Source organism: Xyrauchen texanus, chromosome 47 (assembly GCF_025860055.1).
Source record: "Xyrauchen texanus isolate HMW12.3.18 chromosome 47, RBS_HiC_50CHRs, whole genome shotgun sequence".
In the NCBI taxonomy this organism is placed as follows: Eukaryota; Metazoa; Chordata; class Actinopteri; order Cypriniformes; family Catostomidae; genus Xyrauchen; species Xyrauchen texanus.
The window spans coordinates 6,728,681-6,753,229 of NC_068322.1; the positions used below are offsets into that span (position 1 = coordinate 6,728,681).

Below are 24,549 nucleotides of genomic sequence, written 5' to 3' on the forward strand. Positions count from 1 at the left end.
AACCACTGGAGTCTTAATGAATACTTTTGTTTGCTTTGTGATTTTTTTTTTTTTTGAGCTACAAATGTCTGATCACCATTCATTTGCATTGTATGTACCTACAGTGCTGAGTTATTCCTCTAAAAATCTTAGTTTGTATTCTGCTGAAGAAAGAAAGTCATACACATCTGAGATGGCATGAAGGGGAGTAAATGATGAGAGAATGTTTATTTTTGGGTGAATTATTTCTTTAAAGGGATAGTTCACCAACAAATAAGAATTTTTTCATTTATTCATTTTCTTGTTGTTCCAAATCCATATGAATTATTTTCTCCATTGATAATATGTCAATCATAAATTGTATTTCTGTCTGTTCCTCGCAAAGCAAGGTACAGGTATGACTTCAGAAGACTTGGAATTTAGTGTACATGTCATATAGAACACTTATGTGTATGATGTGCTGTGTTTTTTGTCATTTTGGAGCTTGACAGCCCCAGTCCCTGTTCACTTACATTATCTGGAAAGTCATTTGGGTTTCAAACAAAATGAGGGTGAGCAAATAATGACAGAATTTTCATTTTTGGGTGAACTATCCCTTTAACTCCATGGTAGGTACTGTGCTTTGTACCTTAGTCTTCAGAGACAAGAGGTCACCGGTGACATGTAAGCTTAAGTAGCAGAACATCAGAAACTTTGAATGTGTGTGTGACAGCAAGATTGCACTGTCACACACCGTTATTTAAGGACTCAGTCATTCTTACACTACGCTTGACCTCACAGCAAGCGTACAGATCCACGGGTCAATTCCTGTCACTTTTCATCAACTCTGCCTTAGCAACATTGCATATAATTGTGTGTGTGTGTGTGTGTGTGTGTGTGTGTGTGTGTGTGTGTGTGTGTGTGTGTGTGTGTGTGTGTTGTTATTCCCAACATCTACACGTTGTACACTGAATGTTTCAGGTTGTGAATATCCAGAACGACTTTTTTTTTCTGAAGCAATATCCCACACCCTGTCTGCCCCTGAACTACATATCATGAATATGAATGAGTTAACTCCGGTGGCTATTAGCGTTGTCTTGTGCATCCGCAGTTTGGCGGTAATCTACTGTTCTGCCTTTCCCCACCTCATCTCTCCCACATACCCTCACGCACCGAGGTTTGGGCCCGTCTTCCTCCCCGCAGGCGGAAATGAACTTTGCCAGCTATCTTCGTATTGAGAAAGAGAACTCCGTCTCGCCAAATCTGTCTTGTACACACACACACACACTTGAACATGCACGTATGTGGGCCTGTTTCACACCGCATGCGTAAATAGCTCATATGCATTGCCCATATTAACAAGTTACAGCATTCACGCTGCCCATGTACACAGTGCAATGCTGTGTAGCAGTGTTTCGGTGGTGAGCCTAATTTTGCCGTTTGTAGAGTGCTGAACTTAGTAGAAAATACATGGAAATTTACTTTAAACCTGTTTATCAGCTCAGTCTTTTGCTATGTAGGCTTTTATGAAGCAGCATACAATAATGGAGTAAACCACTCACCCATTGTTTTAAAAAAGACTTCTGTTGGGCGTGATGCAAGCTCCAAGTGCAGTGACAGGCACACAAAGACACTTTCTATTCAGTAAGTCTGACTGAGTCCAGGCAATTTAGGTACTGTTCACACCAAACACATTTATGTGTCTGTCTACGCTACTGTTAAATGTTTAAATCTGACATTTATTAATCTTGCTTAATTGTTTTCTATGTTAAAATGCCCTTGATGGATGTCTTTGGTCATTGTGCCACATCCCACTGTTATTTCAGTGTGTCGCATAGGAGCATACGTACCAAAGTTATAGGAATGTTCTGAGTTGAATACAAGTTAAGAACAATCTAAACAGTTTGTGGCATAATGTTGACTACCACAAACAATTATTTCAACTCGTCCCTCATTTAAAAAAAAAAAAAAAAAGCTGTTGGAAGTGAATGGAAGTCAGTAAATGACAATAAAGTCATAATATTAGACATAACTTAGCACAGATAAGGTTAGTAAGCAATTTTATTATTCTGGAATAATTTTAACATGTGTATTGTTTACATCTTGTGGCTTTGAGCTTTACTTGTTATGATCCCAGAGGATTCCTTTAAAATAACTTATTTTAAAAAATTATTACATTTTGTTCTATTTGTTTTTTAATGCACAAAGGCTTTTTGCTCCTTAAGCAGTTTATAGCTACACTTTAGGGGTTTGTGTTTCATTCTGTGTAGAGTAATTACCATTTGAATGTAAATGTGGCCGCCTCCTTATGTAAATTAGATTTCATGACAATCACGTTTGTAATAGACCTTATTCACAGCAGCGCCATCTTTGATTTTTTTTGTTGGAATGACAATTAAGCTGTGAGGGATTGATGTACAGTCTCTTCAATGGACTGCACAGCAGTTTAAAATGTTTCTGGATCATTCTGCAGACAAAACTTAAAAAAAAAAAAATGTAAAAAAATTCTAAAAACATTCAGTAGACAAAAAACTCCAGACAATATCAGTTGTGAAAAATCAGATGTGATAACGGAGCTTTTTACAGCTTTATTCCGTGCATGCCATTGATGAGATGGTAAATCTATCCCTCACAGCCTTATTGTCATTCCCATTAAAAATCAAACATGGTGATTCCGTGTATAATGTCTATTCTCAATATCCAGATCCTTACGTCTAAAAAAAAACATGCCATTATTACAAGAAATACTCAATTTAGTAACCTAGAAATTACTTGAGAGCTGCAGTTTGTTTACGCAGCATGCTGTTGCTGTTCCACTGCTTTTACGCATATGTGATGCTTTTGCATATAGTATGAAATATTTCATACTGACATTTGCAAACCGATTCTGCCCTTTGCCACTTAGACACACATTTTTTTTCTATCTCACACATCTGACAGCGTCCAATGCACATTCACTAAACTGAGGCCCTTGCACATACATACACAAACACTCCGAGCTCCGACTGCATCTGTTCCTTGGCCTGATCAAGGAGAGAATTAGTTGGCATGCTGTTGAGCGGTTATGCTTAATGTCATAGCTCAGAGAGGATCGGCCAGGAACGACGACTCGGGAGCAAAATACAGCCTTCGCGGTGAAAAAACACAGAGTGGGCTTGAAAAAGTGCTGTGTATTATGTGCCGTTTAATGTCCGGTTCGGCTGCTCAGTGTGTGACTTTTGGCCAGCACGGGTGTGAATGTGCTGGAGGCTGAGATTCTCTGAATCCAGCCGCCCTCTTTCACAGGCTATCTACTGCAAACATGAGCCTGAGCTAGAACACTCTTTACTCAGAACTCCTTATTGTTTAACTTTATTTCTCTTTTTTTTATTAGTAATATATAATACATTTCTTGTAGTATAGTACTATTAAAGGTGCTTTTTTGAGTTATTAGTTATATTGTTATTTATTGCTTGACTTTAAAAGATTGTTTACCAGGATATTAATGTAATTATTAACTGACACATATTTACTAGCATTAATGTTGTTCCAAACCTGTATGAAGAACACAAAAGGCAAAATGTTTGTCCTTTTGCAACAGTCAGTTTAACTGCATCCATGCAATAAAAGTGAATTGTGACTGATGCTGTCATTCTGCCAAACAACTCTCTTTTTTCATGGAGAAGAAAAAAAATAAAAAAAGTCATAAAGGTAAATCATGAGGGCGAGTAACTAAAATTAACAGCCATTAGCTGGGGAAAATATCCAAACGTGTCTTTGGCCACTTGAACCAAAAAGGGTTATTACAGTATATGTACAGCATAGTTGCCTTTCTCCCTTCAGTTACTCATCATTAGATCTGACTCATTTCTACTAAATTTACTTCCATTTTCTGAAAGATGCTGTGGTGAGGGCAACTCTTGTAACACCTGGCCAATGTTGACCCATATGCGATTAATGAATTGTGTATGCATTCTTTCAAATGTTACACTCACCGTGCCAACGTTTCCTAGACACCTTGTTTAGGGAAAATATTAATACAAATAACAAAAATGTATGTCCTTAGTAGCACTTTATTATCCATTCAATTCTCCATGAAATGGTAATATGCCTTTGACGCTGACGTACAAAATGTTTTTGAAAGCAGAAAAATCACAATTTATTACACTTAAAGTGTTCACACATCAAACGACAGATCTCCAACATGCAAAAGTGAATGCTCAACCAGATACAAAATAAGTCCAGAGCTCTGTTTCCTTCGGAGTCATTTGTTTAACATGGCCGCTCTTGTTTTTAATGTGTGCAGGAGAGCATTATTGAGCGTCTGAAGGAGCAGAGGGATAGAGACGAGAGAGAGAAGAACGAAGAACTGGAGAGTAACAAGAAAGAACTGAAAGAGCTGAAAGAGAAAGTCAGCTTACTGCAGGGAGATCTTTCAGATCGCGAGGTGATTGTTTCTGTATGCATGAATGCACACCAACACACATGCTTATGCTTTATAAATGTCACAGTGTTATATGAAGTCTTGATGAGTTTTCACAATAAATCCATATACTGTAAATCCTCTACATATTGGCTAGTGCACACAGTTAGGGATATGAAAAAAACTTTTATAAACCATTAGAAATCACCCAGAATACCTTAGCAACTACATAGCAACGCCACTGCAACTAAGCCAAATATACACTAGCATTGTGGAAGTGACTTTTTGTGCTGACAACATCATCTACTGTGTTGAATGTCTACAATGTACAATGTCATCTGACTTCTTGCTAATTTGTTTTGAGATCTGTTTAATTTGCCTGCATGTTTGAGAACAGAAGTTTGTGTTTGCCATTCAAATATGGCAGTCTTAAATTTTGGCCTGTACTCTCAAGTCAAGTAATTTTAATTTTGATTGTGCTTTTCACAACACGCATTGTTTAAAAGCAGCTTTAAAAAATTGTGTGTAAAAAGTTAAAATAAAAAAAAAAGTTACGTGTATAAAATGCCAGTAAGGAAGCCGAAGGTGACTGTGGCAAGGAACGCAAAACTCCATAAGATGTTGATTAATGGAGAAAAATAACCTTGGGAGAAACCAAACTCACTGTGGGGGCCAGTTCCCCTCTGACTAACAGCATGAATATAATGCCAATATTACTTATTTATGTATAATGTAAGTCATGGTTTAAAATTAGTAAACTAAGTAAGTGTTAAGGGCCAGTGTTTAAAGAGATTAATGATTAATGTCTTTGAATTTCATCCTGGGTTAACTGCAGAAGTTCACATAGATGCAATTGTCCTTTGTTAGTTGGCTGATGAAAGCTATGCATTCCATTTTAAGAGTGTAGTCCATCATTAGTCCGAGGTGATGCAGGCAGAGATCAGTGAGGTGCATTGCAGTTCAATCGGCCGGCCATTTAGGTGAGGTCTATCCTAAATCCAAGGTTCAGGCAGTGGCATATGAAGAATCCCATGTCTTATAGTTGGAGTTGGCATCAGTTCATCCCCTGAAGTCCATCGTAATAGACTGAAGTGATGTCTGACTGGCACTGGCTGCATTTAGTCATCATCACAAGACAAGTAGCAGTGGAGTCAGACACAAAGCAGGAATGGAGCTGGATCTGGCTGGCTCTGGTAACCTAAAAATATATTATATGAACAAATAGAAAAATATTAGCGCAGATGCCATTTAAATGTTTTTTTTTTGTTGCAGAGATAAAGATCATGATAAATGTTTCTGGTTCCGGTAGACCTAACTATAGCAGCCTAATTGTGAGTTGATAGATAAATTAGGTATATGCCTGGCTAAATAGATGAATCTTTGGTCTAGACTTAAACTGAGTGACTATTCCACAGTTTGGGGGCAAAATATGAAAAGGATCTACCTCATTTTGTGGATTTTGATATTCTAGGAACTATTAACAGGCCAGAATTTTGTGATCTTAATGAACGTGTTGGAATATAGCGTGTCAGAAAGTCACTTAAGTACTGTGGAGCTAGACCATTCAAAGCTTTGTATGTATTTTTAAATTAATACGAAATTGAACAGTTAGCCAATGTAACGATGATAAAATGTGGCTAATATGATCATATTTCTTGGATCTAGTCAGCACTCTGGCTGCTGCATTTTGAACCAATTTAAGTTTATTTATTGAACTTACTGGACAGCCTCCCAGTAATGCATTACAATAATCATTATATCATAATCATCATAAACATAATCATATTGAGGTCATGAACGCATCAATTCATTTTTCAGCATCAGCAACAGAGAGCATGTGTCGTAACTTAGCAATATTTCTGAGGTGGAAGAATGCTGGTGGAAGAAATGCTCTCAACTTGCAAATGCTAAACTAAATCTCTCCTCACAGGACAAATACAATGAACCTCTACCAATCAATTAAATTTGCAGATTGTTTTAACACATTGGCGGCTACACATTTGTTGTGTTAGCAAAGTTTTTTCAAATTTAAGCCTTTTGTAGATTTGTTTATTTATGATTTGCCAACTATGGCTTGTATTTGTAGAACTGCATTAGTGTAGCAGGTTTTTGGCCTGCCAGCAAACGTGCATCTGACCACCATTATGTGTAAGGTTAGAATTATATAATTGGAGATTAATCCAAGGACAGCATTGAAGAGCATCTTCATTTAAGCACAATTTGGTTGTGGTGCTCAGGCAGATAGAGACAGACTGATTCTGCAGCCGTCCATACAGCCCCAGAGGACCTGTAGCGATGAAAACAGACATGCTGGACCCACAGTCCCTGTGTGTGTGTGTGTGTGTGTGTGTGTGTGTGTGTGTGTGTGTGTGTGTGTGTGTGTGTGAGCGTGTATTTATCACTTTGTGGGGACCAAATGTCCCCATAAGGATAGTAAAACCCGAAATTTTTGACCTTGTGGGGACATTTTGTCGGTCCCCATGAGGAAAACAGCTTATAAATCATACTAAATTATGTTTTTGGAAAATGTAAAAATGCAGAATGTTTTCTGTGAGGGTTAGGTTTAGGGGTAGGGTTAGGTTTAGGGGATAGAATATAAAGTTTGTGCAGTATAAAAACCATTATGTCTATGGAAAGTCCCCATAAAACATGGAAACACAACATGTGTGTGTGTGTGTGTGTGTGTAAAAGAGAGAGAGACAGAGAAGAAGATAAATGGTGGATTCTAAATGTGAGGGAATAGCCCCTCCCTGAGAGTGACTGCTTATTCTTTTCTTTCTTCAACTCTGCTGACTTCATTGTCTTTTCCCCTTTTCCCTCATCTCTTTTATATATATATATATATATATATAATATTAGGGCTGTCGATTTAAGGCTTTAATTCAGTGCGAGTAATTTGACTATAAATTAACACAATTAATCGCAATGCCCGCACTGATACGGAAGATTCCTGAGAAATGCAAGCTTGTAGTACCACCTGTTTACTCCAGAGGGCAGTAAATGAAACTTCAGCTGTGTGGCAATGCACAGTTTATACAGTGAAGAAAAACACCCTTGAGCAGCAGAACAACACAAACATGCGTCACGTTCTTGCGTTCAAAACACTTGATGGTGCGCAAATCCGAACTAAGAGATCTCAAGATGTGTTCTAAGTATTAAACTATATTTAACTTGACACAGTGACATAAAGATGACATCTTGTGCATTTACTGAAAGCTAATAATAGAAAATACCAGTGGGCACGTACTGGTAGCAGTACATCTCGATGCAAGATGAAAGTAATGCATTCATGCCATCAGGATGAAGGGAAGACCACTCTAGAGTTGATGTGCGAGTAAGTTTTAATTACCCACAACCACTCATACAAATTCTCTGGTAATGATTGCATTATAATAAAAACTGAATGATTTTCAAAAATCATCAACAACTATTGTCCGATTCCCAAATGCACGGCCTGCTTTTTTTAGTGAAACAAAAAGACTTATGAATGCATTGGAGCTGACTGAATTAATTGACTCACTCCAAGTAAACCAAGAATTGCTATTATGTTGTGTGTACTTTAGGCTCATGAGAGTTACTTACTGGTCATTCATATGACAACATGTACTTAAATGCAAATTTTTTGTAATAAGTGAATAATCTGAAAAATTATTCTATATGAACCATCTGGCAATTAAATATTTCATAATTAATTAAAAAATAACATTCTTCAATAATGCAGTTCACTTTTAAACATGCATGCAATATTGTTTATTTGTCAATATTTTTATTTTATTTGTGTTGTAAAATGGCCTGTAGGAAATCTGACTGGGTAGTAATTTTTTTCATTTAACAGCCACCTTGGCTGGTGCGCTCAAAAGTTAATTTCGGACACTGAGCGCACGGTTATCATATACCAACTGGCTCCTGTTACATATGTATGTAAATGCAGCAATCTCCCATCACTTGCCGTCCTGTTATATCCCTGTTTTTCCGGCATTGTGTTGTTCCTGAGCGATGACCTCTTCACTTCAACCTCTTTTGGCCTCCCCCCCAAGCTCTAATCACAAAGCGTGCAATCCAACAAAGGCCATCATTCCCCTGTTCTGTTTTCTTTACCAACGCGAGAGAACGTGGGACAGCAATATGAACATTAAGTGTGTATTTTGGTCCACAGGCTCCAGTCGAGTGTAAAATTGTGGGGCTCTCCAGCTGAAAGCGGAAACTGTAGAAAAGGCCTCATGGATGGAGTGCTGCAGTTTTAACAGTGTGCCTGAAACTCAGCTTAAAAAAACACAGAGCTGATGTACTGCATATGTGTAGCAGAGAGCCCTCACATAATAGCACATGATAATTGTGATATTACTGTTGCGATGTAATGGGCTCTTGCTCTAGGTCATCTAGTAGGTCTGTCCTGATCGCGGACAGAAGGGATAAACAATGCTAAATGCAAGTACTGAAATGCAGCTAACCATATAATTGTAAATTTGTAATTGTAAAAAGTAAAAGAAAATATTCTGAAGTCAAAACACATGGATTAAAGATCAAAATTTGGTGAATTATTGCCAAAAAATTCTTAATGTAATATTATATTATAAATATTAATGCATTTCAGTATTTCAGTTTTTCGGATGCATGAATTTATATATATATGTGTGTGTGTGTGTGTGTGTGTGTGTGTGTGTGTGTGTGTGTGTCTGTCGTGTCTGTCTGTCTGTCTGTCTGTCATGTTGGGTAGCCACTTAATGTTCAATGTTAAATCTGGGTCCTGAAACAGATGTTTCTCCGGTTTAATGTTTCATCATATTCTTCTCCATAAAAGCCTGTGTTCTCTTACGTTTGTGTTTTATTAAAACAAAACCAATTCCAGTTATCTGGTCATTGAAAAATGTCCTTTCGATTGCGGGTTTGTAAATAAAGATGCATTTTGAAAAGAAAAATTTGTCTCTTAGCAATTACTCTACTTTTTTTTGCTTCCTATTGTTGAAATTGGCTTGAAACTGATGGCTGGGGTTCCGATTCACATATTTACATGTGTTTGCGCTCAGGTTGTTTCAGTGCAATCAAAGACCCTGGCATGAAGCAAGCGAAACATTCTCCTGCTTCTCATTAGCACCTCCCCAACCCGATCATATAAATTATGAGGGGGATTATTCAATAAATGCTCTCTTTCAGTGACCAGTTTAACCTCTCTTTCCCTCTCCCCCAGGGCTCCCTATTGGACCTAAAGGAGCACGCCTCATCGCTGGCCTCCTTTGGACTGAAGAAGGACTCTAAGTTAAAGAGTCTTGAAATCGCTCTTGAGCAGAAGAAAGAGGAGTGCACCAAACATGAGAGTCAACTCAAGAAGGTGAGACAGGCACTTCGAGGGAACTGAAGCATTACAGCTAGCAAATATGCCAGGTCCCGTCAGCTAAACAGCCAAGAGCACGTAACAAGCTATTATATTGACTGGCACACCGTTAGCGGTACTATGACAACACTTAAAACAATGACATTGAACTGAATGTTTACTCAAGTGCACTTCTCCTGTCGAGTTTCTCTATTGAGTGGTAGAGGAAAGATATTAGCCGTATTACAAACACTAGTGAGCTGCCTCACTGTCTGCCTCCAATGGCAGCATCCAAATCGAAAAGGAACCATTAAAATGACTGATGTGAAACACTCTACAGGGACAACATATATTGCGCTTCTAATATGAAGCATAATATACTATAGCTTCCAGTTTATTCTAGTAGTCTTATGTTAGCATGTTGCTAAAATAATCCTAAATCATATCAAGCTCAAAAATACTGTGCAGTCTCCTACGCTCAAGCATGATTTGAAGCTTGATTACACTTTCTTGTGCTTGATGCATGCGCAGAGCACTGTACACACATTCTGCGCATGGGTAAACGTTGTGCGGTTGCAATAATAGAGCCCTAGGTTTCTTATAAGGCAACATAATTTTATTGTTTCCAGTCTTGAAAAGCCTTTGTGTCTAGAGCACATTTAATGTCTAAAAATTTTGCCTTTATTGGCAGCTCCCTTGTTTTTCAAACAGAGCTATTTTACAGAATTTCTTGTCTTACCTTCAGCTTTGCTGACAGAATACAACACATCATGCCTTAAAAATGACCATACATGTTTTCATTCAACATAGATCTAGCATTATCTGTGAAAATCTTTATCTATCCGTTGTACACGTTGCTTCAAACCACCACAAGTCAAATTGACTCTGCAGTCATGTAATGACACCGCATGATTCTCTCTCCATCACCATCTGTTTTCATTGTCTTCACTCAAATAATAACTGTTCATGGAACGTATTTAAATTGAGGAAAACTTTGCCATGCAATTAAATTAAGCTTCATTATATTACTACATTATACCATTCTACATGTAAAACTAGAGTACTAAATTAAACTACATGGACAGATGATGTTAGACTAAAAATAAATCAATTTCCAATGTGTCTGTTTGGGTTTGAATTTCCGTAGATCTGTTCATGGCCAGCTAAAATTATTCCAGCAGTCTCAATGAAAATGAATTAAGTAAACTTCCAATTTACACTTTAAAAAAAGTGCCATAGAGTGAAATAAAGTGGGACTAAATTGAACGGGCAGAAAAAATCTTTTTGAGAGTTTTCTCTCCTCATCGTACCCCTCCACAACTTCATTCTTACTCATTCTTAATTTAGTCTCTATCACTTCTTTGTTTTAAACCTATCAAATATTTCTCACTTTCTGATCAAAGGAAATATTTGCTCATCACTCTGTGTGTATCACACTCATCTTTTCTTCCCCCACCACTCTGTTTTTCTTTCTTTCCAAAAGCACTCTGAGCTCATGTCAGGCCGTCCCTCTTATCTTGTAAGTGCATCTTGCTGTGAAAAGCCTCCCTTAGCATTGCATGTCTCTGTGTGTATGTATGTGTGTGTACATGGCAGTACAAGAATCTAATAAATGTGTGAGTGGAGCTTTGCTTGCATGAGCTCAAGGCTTATCTAAAGTTTAGTTTTGTGTGGATGTGAGATAGAGGGGGAATGTTAGGCAGCTAGCAAAGTCTCTGAGTGTTGTAAGATACGCTTGCATGAGATCTTCCCTTATCTAAAGCATGAGAGTGTTGAACTTGCGTGGGTCGACGTTCTTCCATAGCGTAGCTTGTATTGAGAGCTGTGTTCGTAAGCTGATATCTGTCGCATTGAGTGGCAGTATGTTCAATCTGTTGTGCACGTGCTCTTACAGACTCTCCAGTTTTTGATTAAAATGATTAATGTTATAACAGTTTTATTAATAGTAGTTCACCAAAAGATGTAAATTCTGTCATTTACACCCCATTGTGTTGGTCTAATACATATGACTTTCTATTTTTGCAGTTTTGCAGTGTTCACACAGCTTTTTTTTCATACAAAGTAGACATATAGTGAAAACGGGGTGTCAAGTGCCAAAACGGACCAAAACACATCATAAAAGTATCCATGTGACTTGTGCATGATGTGCTATGTCTTATAAAGCCATATATGATTGACATTTATGTTGTAAATTATTGAAAGTCTATGAAATGCCATTTATATTTCTTCACATTCAAACTTGGTGCATAACTATCTTTACGAGACTTGTAGTAAACAAAGACACTTGGTGTCATTGACGTCAAACCTGCTGCTAAACATATCCATGTGCCAAATGTGAATATGCGGATGCATGAATGATATTTATGGTATATGGCAGCGGGATAGATTATCAATGAAAAATTGCATGTTTCTAATTTTTGGTTGAACTATTCCTTTAAACATATTCATGATGTGATGTTCACAGTCTTTGTGCTTTTATGCATGCATGCGATTGTGTTTGTTATATTCAGACTGAAATGAAAACTGCAAGTACATTTAATTCTGCAGATTTTTAGCTATAATATAGATCATACACACACACACACACACCACACACACACACCTCTTCCCATGCAGAACTGGGTCCCATCGTCTGTTCCAAGAGTAATGAAATCTCTGGCAGTGTTTTTATGTCTGTGTTCGCACAGGTTCTCATTTAAATGCGGGGCAAGTGAAAACCTGCTGACAGCTCTGTGGGAGTCTGCTATGATTGGATGAGACAGAAAGGGGGCGTGGGGACTCATCTGTCCCCGCTTGACCGCCAAGAGCGTACGCCGATAGAGGTGTTGGCTCAGCTTAAGAAATGTGAACAGACATGCCACCAAGACACCCAACAATATACATTACACAAACCAGCCCAGTGCACTTCCACTACTACTTCAAATAGAGACACGTCTACTGTGCACATATGCAGATTCAGATCCATCAACATTGTGATATTTACTCAAAAGAACATTTATTGGTCATGAAAGTTAGCACGTATGCATATAAACACTGCAGCCAGTCATCTAACGTGTGTTCTTTTCATGCAGATGCTCTGTTATTTTGCCCAGCTAATCATTCACAGGCACACACACATTATTAAACAACATTATTAAACCACATTTCCCACAATCCTACATTTAATGGAGGGGCACTGTCTGTTCCTTAGAATTGGTGCTGTGTGGATGAACCGCTCTTGCATTCCAATACCAACATGCTGCACGGAGCTTACGAGCAGACACAGTGGCCCTGACAGCCTGATATTAACTGCACTAATGCACGTTATTTCCTACCCAGTCTGATTGTCTGCTCTCTCTGTCATTTTCTTTTGCTATTGCTGTCAGTTTCGGTGTTTTTCTAAACGCACATCTGTGTCTAGTTTGTTTTGAGTTTGTTAGTGTCCCTGAATGTATCTTTTTCTTATGCGGCTAGGCAAATGGTCTCATACAGACACTTTACATGCAAGAATATTGCATTTAATCAGAATTTGGTCATATTCGGAATTTGGAGCATCTCACTTTGTTACAATATATATATCTGCATTTGTTCAAGCTAAAGTAATTCTTATACAAATAGATGGGTGAAAGCATCGTAGACGTGGCCTATAGTTTTACCATACACCCTACATCATGGTCTACATTTAGCTTTTTATTACACTTTTGTTGTCTATATAAATTAGAATTGATGAGGCAATTCAGTAACTGCGCAGTTACGACTGGCCGATACCACTTTTCTATATGATACCAAGCACTATCAAGGCTCAATTAAATGTATTATTATAGATTTGTTTTTTAATTTCTGAGGGTAAAATGGATAACTCTGGCTATTGTTACAAAGCCATTATTCTTACATTTGTAGTCCTAAACTGCAAATTGTCAGACATCTTTTTTTTTATGTGTATTTTAATATTTTAACATATTTTAATAATAAAAAAATTTAAAAAAAACATAAGACAGCAGCCAAACTAAATGATTTCTCAAAAGTATGCCATAATAAGGACATTTCTTGTTTTACATGAATAGAATGTTTTTTTTTTTTTTTGGCCAGATAGTCTTACACAAAAATTAAAAGCTTGTATTGATAAAAACGATTGCAGTGAGCGCTGCATGCGACTGCTTGTGTCTTTCAGCAGTTCTGCATATTTAGATGAACGGGAGGAGAAATGGATCCAGTCCTACACAACTATTTGCTTATTCGCTCATTACTATTTGCTTATTATGCATACTGTATGTATCATTGTTGCATACTTTATGTATATATGTGTGTGTGTGTGTGTGTGTGTGTGTGTGTGTGTGTGTGTGTGTGTGTGTGTGTGTATATATATATATATACACACACACACACACACACACACGCACACACACTGGTGGCCAAAAGTTATGTGTGTGTTGTGAAAGGCGCTATACAAATAAAAATGACTTGACTATAATTACACTAAAGATGGAGCATTTCACTCAGCATTTGACCACTGGATTAACAGAAATCATTTCACTTTTAAACTTTTTACACTTTTTACTCAGTAGAAAAAACAAACCCATTATTGTGCTATGTAAACTCTGCCGTCCCAAAGTTAATATCCTTTTGACATCATTTCCATCTGATATTAAGATGCACTTTTGGTGATCCGATCACATGTGGTCAGCGCTAAATGCAGGTCTAAAACGTATTGTGATCGGACCACAATAACCACATACAAATGTGGTCAAAAACGCAAATGACAACATCTCATTTGATGTGGAAATGCTAATCTATCTTCTATGCATCCTGGATGCAGCGAAGCGCCACCCCTCACCTGTCATCAACCGCTGTGCTAAAACAAGTGTTTAAACTTAGCTGGTTATGAGTGGCTTTAAAACTAAATAAACATCCAATCGGACAATTTAAAAAAGTGGATATATACGTAAGCATGAGCACTTCACGGATCTTCTTCAGTGTGTCTGATATCAACGTGCAGGGACACTTATGAGAAGCACGAACGTTTGCAGCTCAGGTTAATGCAGGCAATCTACTTAAATAACGAAGAGTTCTGCTTGGATTACATTTCAGATGCATCTGGGAGAAATACCGCACTGTTTTTTTCAGCACTTTCTTTGTCTTTTTTGAGTTTTTTGCAGTTTATTATTATGCAGTAACACACTGACATAGTGATTGATGTATATTATCATCTCCAAATCCAAACACTAGTGGTCACAGGAGACACATTTAAGCTACCTGGTGTAAACAGCGATGGGTGATCCGAGAGACACAATCTTAATACCAGGTGTAAACAGGGTCTTCCACTTCTGTCAGATCTAAAGAAGCATTAAAAGGCTTGCTTGCATGTTTTCTTAACTTTACATTGCATATCTAACTCCTGACAAACACATTTTAATTATATTTGAATTACCCTGTGTGTCATATAACCATGTTCCACTATGTATTTGGAAAGGTTTTGTCCATTAAACTCATCAAAATGCCCAAGTTTATGTCATTTCATATTCACAATCTAATCCACACAAATGTTGAACCAATTGCATTGCCACAGTAAAGTTAGTTTTAGTTTTATAAATTGCTTTTGTACTCTGCGATAACTTTTGAAACCTTTTGCAAGACCACATTTGTTAAACAAACCCCAGATAACCTGTCCATAATTCTAGAAGTTCTCTTGTAAAATGCATGTTAATAGTCTTCTAAATATGTATGTTTATGGTGTGAATTGTTTCTATCAGTCAAAAGGTGTTTTTCTATTTCATTACCCTTTAAGTAACATTTTGTTTCACTTATTAACAGATAAATAGTGAGTAAAGCACACAAAAAATGATTATGCCTTGATTCATTATTTAAGTTTTCTTAATTGCACTTAAGAAACATTATGTGAAAATGGTACAAAATTATCCTACTCAAATGCATCCACAAATAAACAAAAGTTAGGTCAGAGGTAATCAAAAAGGAATCCGATTAGATTACCTAAAATTATAATCTAAGAGATTACATTACAAATTACAATTTAGTAATGTAATTTGTAATCAGTACCAGATTACAAATCCAAAGTAATCTACCCAGCACTTATTATTAATATGTATATATTTTTTGCTTATTATTGTAAAAAATACCAAGAGCAAGCATCTCCAGTATTGAAGAGAATATAAGAAAAACAGTAATTTCTAGTAATTTAAAATAATTTGCCCACATACACACCTTTACACACATACTGGTTTCCAAGTCCTCCTTTGAGGATGACAAGCTCTTGGCCGTCAGTGTGGAAACCTACTCAACATCAGGTCGAGACTTTATAAAAGCTAATTAGAGGGTCATAAACATCACCTTCAAATATTATCTTTAATTAGACACAAAAAACTCTTCACATACTGCCAATATGTGAGACCTGTGCACTTGTGCTCAAATGGCTGTTTAAAAAGAGATTTTTCTGACTTTTAATGTTTGTTTTTGTGTTGCTGTCTTCTGCATTCTAGCATGTTATGCATACGTACAAGCATATAGATATGATGTAAATAGCACAGTGATCTTTTGTTCTCACCTTGTAAAGCCTGCACTGTGTTTGTGTTTTAACAGCAGACATGCTTTTTCATCGTAGGAAGACACCTGTGTCCTTTTAAAGGACTTTTAGTAAAGGGGCATTAACGCAGGATTGACTCCTTTAATTATCTGGGGAAATAAATGTCATTTTCTTTAGAGCAGGTCCTTGACCCGACACTTTAGATGGCCATAATGTCACTAATTAGTTTGATGACTTCAGCTTGATTGTGTTTCCATGTGTCCACGCACACACTGCTTGTAATGAGACAGTATCCTATTGTGATGTCATGGGGGACCTAACACAGAGCCTGCAGGTGTGCCTGTCTGAGACCTCAACACACACACACACACAAACTCATGACACTGCCCAGGCCATATTTGGATGGGACCAACCTGACTCTCTGAAGCGGCTTGTCCTTTAGAAAATTCTGGGGAGTTAGTTTAGGGCAACATGCATACACAATGTCTTCATGTCCATAGAGAACACAACGCCATGCAAAACCCAAAGCTTGCAAAGAGATGCAGTGTAAGACAAAACAAAAGGTTGGCTGTTCAGCGCTTCGAAGCAACAAAGGGTTCTTGTGACCACAAAAAAAAAAAAAGAGAAATATCAGGTCATTTCTAATTAGTAATTTCAGTGACTGGAAAAGTCATGGAAATTAATGACATTTAACAAGACATTGAGAAGTTTTATTTTATTTCTGCTGAAATATATTATATATTTATTTATATATGTTATGTATGTGTGTGTGTGTGTGTGTGTGTGTGTGTGTGTGTGTGTGTGTGTGTGTGTGTGTATATGTGTACACACACACACACACACACACACACACACACACACACACACACATACACATACATACATATATACATTTGTCTTAAGATGGTTATAAATATACAGTTGAAGTGAGAAGTATACATACACCTTAGCCAAATACATTTAAACTCAGCTTTTCACAATTCCTGACATTTAATCATAGAAAACATTCCCTGTCTTAGGTCAGTTAGGATCACAACTTTATTTTAAGAATGTGAAATGTCAGAATAACAGTAGAGAGAATTATTTATTTCAGCTTTTATTTCTTTCATCACATTCCCAGTGGGTCAGAAGTTTACATACACTTTGTTAGTATTTGGCAGCATTGCCTTTAAATTGTTTAACTTGGTTTAAATTTTTTGGGTAGCCTTCCACAAGCTTCTCAAAATAAGTTGCTGGAATTTTGGCCCATTCGTCCAGAGAGAACTGGTGTAATTGGAGTCAGGCTTGTAGGCCTCCTTGCTCGCACAGGCTTTTTTCAATCAGATTGAGGTCAGAGATTTATGATGGCCATTCCAACACCTAGACTTTGTTGTCCTTAAGCCATTTTGCCACAACTTTGCGGGGTATGCTTGGGGTCATTGTCCATTTGGAAGACCCATTTGTGACCGTGCTGATGTCTTGAGATGATGCTTCAATATATTCCACATAATTTTCCTTGTTCATGATGCCATCTATTTTTTGAAGAGCACCAGTCCCTCCTGCAGCAAAGCACCCCACAACATGATGCTGTCACCCCATGCTTCACGGTTGGGGTGGCGTTCTTCGGCTCGAAAGCCTCACCCTTTTTTCCACTCAAAAACAACGATGGCCATTATGGCCAAACAGTTTAATATTTTTGTTTCATCAGCCCAGAGGACATTTCTCCAGAAAGGAAGATCTTTGACCTAGGGCTGGGCAATATGGTGAAAAATATTATCACTATATTCTTTTTCATGTCATTCGATATCGATATTTATCACTATATTCATTCACATTTGCACATTGCAAATTTTTTGGAATTTCCAAAAAAAGAAAAGAAAAGAAAATCCTGAAAAGTCTAAATAGTCTTTATAAATCTGCATTGGGGGCACAGACACAGCCAATGCAGTGGTGTCTGAGTGATCTTCTATGAAAATATTTTATAGAGTTTATCAATTGAGTGCAGTTGGATATGAATGTTGTAAGACGATCTGTTCATTTTGAATCATAATGAAGATATATATATATATATATTACATTTAAAATTATTTTCATATTTCTTTACATACAGATATCAAAGTATGGAGGCATAGAAGCCCTTGTGACTGAGGAATGATGCTCTATGGGGGTTCGGGGGTATCTCCAGAGATAAACTTTTGAAAATGTAAAAGTCTGAATGGACCATTTTTCTACTTTCGTTAAATTGAGAAAGACTAGGATACAAACTAGTAATTGTTTTGTCTTTCATCCTTGTCAGAGATGAGGAAATCTGAATAATTTCACAAAATTAGAACAGAAATCGATGTTTATTATTAAAGGCTTGGAACATGTGTTTTTAGCAACACGCATGTCTAGATGTAGAACACTAAAAATTACTCAAAAGCTTATTGTCGATATCATGGAGTTTTTTTTATCGCGATAAATATTGATATAGTTTTATCCCCGGCCCTAATTTGACCCCATGTGCACTTGCAATAGTAGTCTGGCTTTTTTATGTTGGTTTTGTAGCAGTGGCTTCTTTCTTGCTGAATGGATGAACCAGACTTGTGGAGGTCCATAGTTTTTTTTTGGAGATCTTTGCTGATTTAATTTGATTTCCCTTAATATAAAGCAAAGAGGCACTTAGTTTGACGGTAGGCCTTAAAATACATCCACAGGTACACCTCCAATTCAGTACACTTCCTATCAGAAGCTAATTTTTTAATTGTCTTAAGGCTTGACATAATTTTCTGGAATTTTCCAAGCTGATTAAAGGCACAGTTAACTTGGTGTATGTAAACTTCTGACCCACTGGAATTGTGATGGTCTATTAAAAGTGAAACAATCTGTCTGTAAACAATTGTTGGAAAAATTATGTGTGGCATACACAAAGTATGTATGCCTATTGCAGACTGTCTGAGCAGTGAGGAGGGATTGTTCATTCCTGGTGTAACCCAGGCAGTTGTTGTTGCCATCCTGTACTTGTCTAGCAGGTGTGATATTCGGATGTACTGATCCTTTGCAGGTGTTGTTACATGTTGACTGCCATGGCGAGGACGGTCCGCTGTCCTTATCCTTTGCAGGTGTTGTTACATGTTGACTGCCATGGCGAGGACGGTCAGCTGTCCTTCTTTTCTCTCTGTAGCACTGTTTTAGGCGTCTCACAGTACGGCATTGCAATTTATTGCCCTGGCCACATCTGCCGTCCTCATGCCTCCATGCAGTATGCCTAAGGCACGTTCACACAGATGAGCAGGGACACAGGGCATCTTTCTTTTGGTGTTTTACAGAGTCAGTAGAAAGATCCCTTTAGTGTCCTAAGTTTTTATAACTGTGACCTTAATTACCTGTAAGCTGTTAGTGTCTTATCGTCCGTTCCACAGGTGCATGTTCATTAATTGTTGTGTTGTGTGTTTTTGTGCCCAAAGTTTGGACTTAGTGTGAATAGGCCTTTAATCTGGTGTTCCAGATCAATTCAGACCTTTTGATCTTATCTCACTCTTGTCAACTTAGACTCATAAAAATCCAGACCCCCTTGTTATGGCCACCCTATAAAATCCTACTGTTTTTCTGTTTAGGCTCAGTTGGCTGTGGTCGAGGCCCAGGCAAACACAGGGCTGTCAGAGCGCATTACTACACTTGAGCTGGAGGTAGCGCACTACATGGAGGATTCTGGGAAGGCCCAGGCAGAAGTGGATCGGCTGCTGGAGATCCTCAGAGAGATGGAGAATGAAAAGAACGACAAGGACCGCAAGATCAGCGAGCTAGAGAGGTATACACACACACACACACACACACACACACACACACACACACACACACACACACACTAAAGCATATGTGGGAAAAAAATAAAGCTGCTGTGTAAACTCTGTGCCACTAATGGCATCAAACAGTATTTATTTTTATAAAAAAAAAAAAAAATGATCCCCTTATCTCCCAATGGAATGCCCAATTGCCACAACTTAGTAGGTCCTCGTGGTGGCGCGGTTACTCACCTCAATCCGGGTGGCAGAGGACAAGTCTCAGTTGCCTCTTATCTTATCACATGGTTCGTTGTGCATGACACTGCGTAGACTCCCAGCATGTGGAGGCTCATGCTACACTTACGATCCATGCACGATTTATCACACGCACCACTGAGAGCTAGAACCACTAATCGTGAGCACAAGGAGTTTACCCCATGTAACTCTTCCCTCCCTTGCAACCTGGCCAATTTGGTTGCTTAGGAGACTTGGCTGGAGTCACTCAGCACACTCTGGATTCGAACTTGCGACTCCAGGGTTGGTAGTCAGTGTCAATACACGCTGAGCGACCCAGGCCCGGCACCAAACAGTATTGTAAAAATATTGTTGTCAGACATGTTTCCAAAACACTCCCCCCATCTTCCATTGTCATTGGCTGAGCAAATGGTGAAGCACCACAGTCACAGTGTTTACAGTCATCAGGAGGTCAACCTACAACCACTTCAACTTTAAGTACGAGACAATACATGCAGCCTGATTTTCCACTTTTACTGGTTTCCCTCCTCATTCTTTTATTTCAGTCATACTGCCATTTCAAATACCCACTGCAAAGTCTTGCGACAGAGATAAAGACTTTCAGTTTGGTTGTCTAGAGGGGATTTCAGACCAAATACGTTCTTGCACAAAAAAAAACACTAGATGTAATGAGTAGAGTGAGACACATTTTTTAAAGGTTAAGGTTCTTTTTTATTTAACAAGGCATCTAAAAACACATTGCTCTTGCGCAAGATGCTGGAAACAAAAATGAGATGCAACGGTCAAAGATCTATCTATCTAGCACATTTACATTAAAAAAAATTATTGAAAAAGCTCGGACAGTTGCAAATATACGCTTTATGTAAATGGCTCTAAAAGAGCGTGTGATTGTCAAAAAGTGGAGCAGTCTGTATTCCTCTGCATGTTTGTTGTTACGCATGTTATCCTCAAGGTTTCTGTTTGTCTGTCTGTAATCACTACTGCTTTCACTAATTCTATCCAAGCAATCCATTTATCTCTGTTCATTCTTTCATATCTGTGATTTCAGCAAATTTATTTTCCATTCCCCATCTGCTGTGAAGCCTAATGCTTTGCCTTATTCACATTGCTGGTTTTTTGCATACTGTAAGAGCGTGTGTGTTTACCCCTACTAACAAAAAGCTTATCACCCCAAGCCAACATGGCAATCACAACATTGGTCCTGTCCAAGACTTGTGGTCTTGTGTCCTTGGTTTGCAGTTGTCTGTGAGGTACACAAAACTGTGGGGTGTCCTATTTTTCATTTTATGGTTTAAATGCTAGGGTCATCAACAGAGTCAGGGTGTCCCAGGCCCTGTAATGAGGGGGGCCTGCTTAGGTTCTCTGTGGTGCACCCTAATCATTGGGCCTGGGGAGAGGGTGACCCACCCATAAGTATTTTATCCCAGGAACAAATGCACTCTATGCTCCCTCAATGTACTCTTTTTCTCAGCCCACACTGGTTTGAAATTCATAAATCTTCAGTCTGCTTGGCTTTACTTCTGCAAAGTGCGGGATCAAAGGAGGACCACAAGGTCTTAGAGAACAATTTGGGACAGGCCCATCTTCTCTAAAAAGGGGTGGTTGGGGACCACCACCAGCGAGAGCTGATGCTCCTTGTCTTATGTTACTACTACTATCCCACTGAAGAATTCTGACTCTTTTTCTCCCTCACATTTGTGCTCTCTCTTTCTTGCATTCCTACACTTGCTGTATTTCAGTCATCCTTTATCCTCTGTTTGTTTTGGAATGAGACCAGAGAGTTTTGAAGCTTGTAGGAGATTTAGAGGGCAACTTCATTGTTGATCCCACATCATTATAGGATGTTGGACATTGAGCATGTCAAATAGATGCATTGCTCATGTAGATGGTAGATGTTTTTCTAATCCCCAACACATTGTACTTACCCAAAATTATATTGCCCTTTGTGTACCACAGAGAGCGTAGAATTCACAGGCCTTTTCCTAAGTGCTCACTTTATGTAGACTTATGGTTTCATGGCCTTCATTTCCGCCTGCCCGGGAAGTCCATAAGACCTAAGAGTCTCCCATTTGTAAGGTGTCCCATTTGTACATTTTATGGTTTAAAACTTTGTTCACATGATCCCCCTTTACGCCCTAGATGTACCACCACCCACCAGTTTTGCAACAGTACATCACTAAAGTGTGAACTTGTAGGCCCTCCAAGGGCAAGGGGGTTATGGAACCATTTGGGACAGGACCATGGAGGACCACTTTGGTCCTCCATGTTACCCTCACGCAAAGTAACTAACTGAACTATCAACTTTAATTTTTGCAGGTAACTGATAGCTCCAAAAATGTGTTATCGGTGAAGATTAATCTTCAAGAATGATTAATCTGTCAACCTCTATCTTTGACTTTACGTATGTGTGTGTGTGTGTGTGTGTGTGTGTGTGTGTGTGTGTGTGTGTGTGTGTGTGTGTGTGTGTGTGTGTGTGTGTGTGTGTGTGTGTGAAGACCATGAGTCCGAAGTCAGCATTAAGTAAACCAATTGGGCAAAGGCCAAATAGTGGACGCAGTGATTGTTGAAAGTATACTCATGCCATTAATTCTCTACACATTGCACAATACTGCTCCGTAATGTTCGCAACCTGTTCAGTGGACATAATGTAGAACACACCTTCTCCTACATGTCTGCTCCCCCTCGGCACTTATGTTTCACCTCTGTGTGTATTTGTCTGCGTTTCTGGATTTCTTGAGCTTTCTGTCAATGGGTGTTTGCCCTGGTGTAAACATCTGTGTTTTTGGTCTGTATAATTGGACTAATTAATGGTAGGCAAAATATAGGCCTCCTCTCCTCTTGGCTCAAATAAATAAATAAAGGAGATAAATAATTTAAATAAGGCTTAAGCGTAAACACACAGGAATGTGAGGGAGAGTGAAAAGGAGAATCTGGTCCAGAGATGAAGCGTCTTTGAGGTCATGGCTGTTGATATTTTGAACTGACAGTCATGTATTCCTTTTCACTCTCAATTGGACCTTTAACAGCTGCATTTGGAGATAGTTCCTGAGTGCCAAGCTCCATAGAAGCCAACTAGGGATAGATTGAGTTTGTTGAGATGTTATGCTGATTGCAAAGTCATATCAGTTTGGAATAAAGGTAAGTAAATGACAGATTTTCCATTTTTTAAGAATAAGTTGACTAGTTGTTCAGGCAACCCACAGACTAGTCGATTTAAAAAATGCAGTATGTAGTTTTGAAAATCCCTAGAGCCTGGCAGGCATTTATTTGCTTTGAGGCTCTTGCTGTTAGATACTGGCAGCAATGCAGGCCATGGAAGTGTTTTGAGGTGAATTTGTGATTCGTAAATATTAATCTGACATTCAACATCTCTCATGCTTTTTTAACAGATATGTGTTAGGTGAGGATTAGACTATAACAAACTCCATATGCTTAGCTCGATGCACATTCATGTCTACTGCGAGAAGATTTCAGAAATAAACACCAGCCACAGTGCTAACGTGGTGCTCCGAGCTAATTACCACTCAGTGTCGGGTTATGCTCTTGAAGCACAGTGGGGGAGTTTGGCTCTCAAAAAACTTCCATTGTTCTCCATGTCAGAAACTCCTGGCACTTGACGGAAAGTTATTCAGACAGATCCTTTTCTTTTAGCTCCTGTGTCTTTAATCAAGATGCGAGTGGCAGGTAGAAGCAGTGCGTTTCGTAAACCTCGGTTTTTCAGTCAGGATTACCTTTCTCAGTCAGAAACGTGGTAGCAAGCATCTCTTGTTGCAGATCAATGGTGCAGAGGCAGATCTTGTTCAGTATTGCCTACAAAGACACACAAAAAATGTCAGAGGTTGAATTAGGGCACTGGGGTATTAATTTCGTAAATTTGCCTGTAATTATGTCGGATTGGAAAGCACACAGTTGAGAGAGAGAGAGAGATAAAATTGGAGAGTGTGCTGGGGAAAAGGAACAAAGAAAGCGAGGCAAACCAAAGGAATAAGACAAAACAATAGCACTATTGGTAAGGATAGTGGATTATTGAGTCTCAATAAATAACTTTCCTTTGCAATTATGATAAAAAAAATAAAAAAAAAAAATAAAATAAAAAAAAAAAATATATATATATATATATATATATATATATATATATATATATATATATATATATATATATATATATATATATATATATATATATAGCTTGACTTTATATAGCCGATATGTGTGTTTTCATTGAACATCTGTTGAAATTGCAGTCTTTCAACACTTTTATGACAAGTTAAGTCAGATTTGTTTAGAACATGTCACAATATATGTTGTTACTTTACAGTGAATAGTATCGTAATTTGTGTTGCATGGCATGTGGGTCTTTGTA

At 38.1% G+C, this 24,549-nt stretch overlaps 1 protein-coding gene across 1 annotated transcript in view; it reads left to right on the top strand.

Moving 5' to 3' along the window:
* Nucleotides 1–24,549, top strand: part of LOC127639023 (ELKS/Rab6-interacting/CAST family member 1-like) — a 293,380-nt gene that overhangs the window by 65,750 nt on the left and 203,081 nt on the right. The window contains exons 10-12 of the mRNA XM_052120833.1: nucleotides 4,244–4,384; nucleotides 9,549–9,689; nucleotides 19,764–19,957. Of these exons, the coding sequence (XP_051976793.1) occupies nucleotides 4,244–4,384; nucleotides 9,549–9,689; nucleotides 19,764–19,957 (476 nt within the window). The remainder of the gene's footprint in view (nucleotides 1–4,243; nucleotides 4,385–9,548; nucleotides 9,690–19,763; nucleotides 19,958–24,549) is intronic.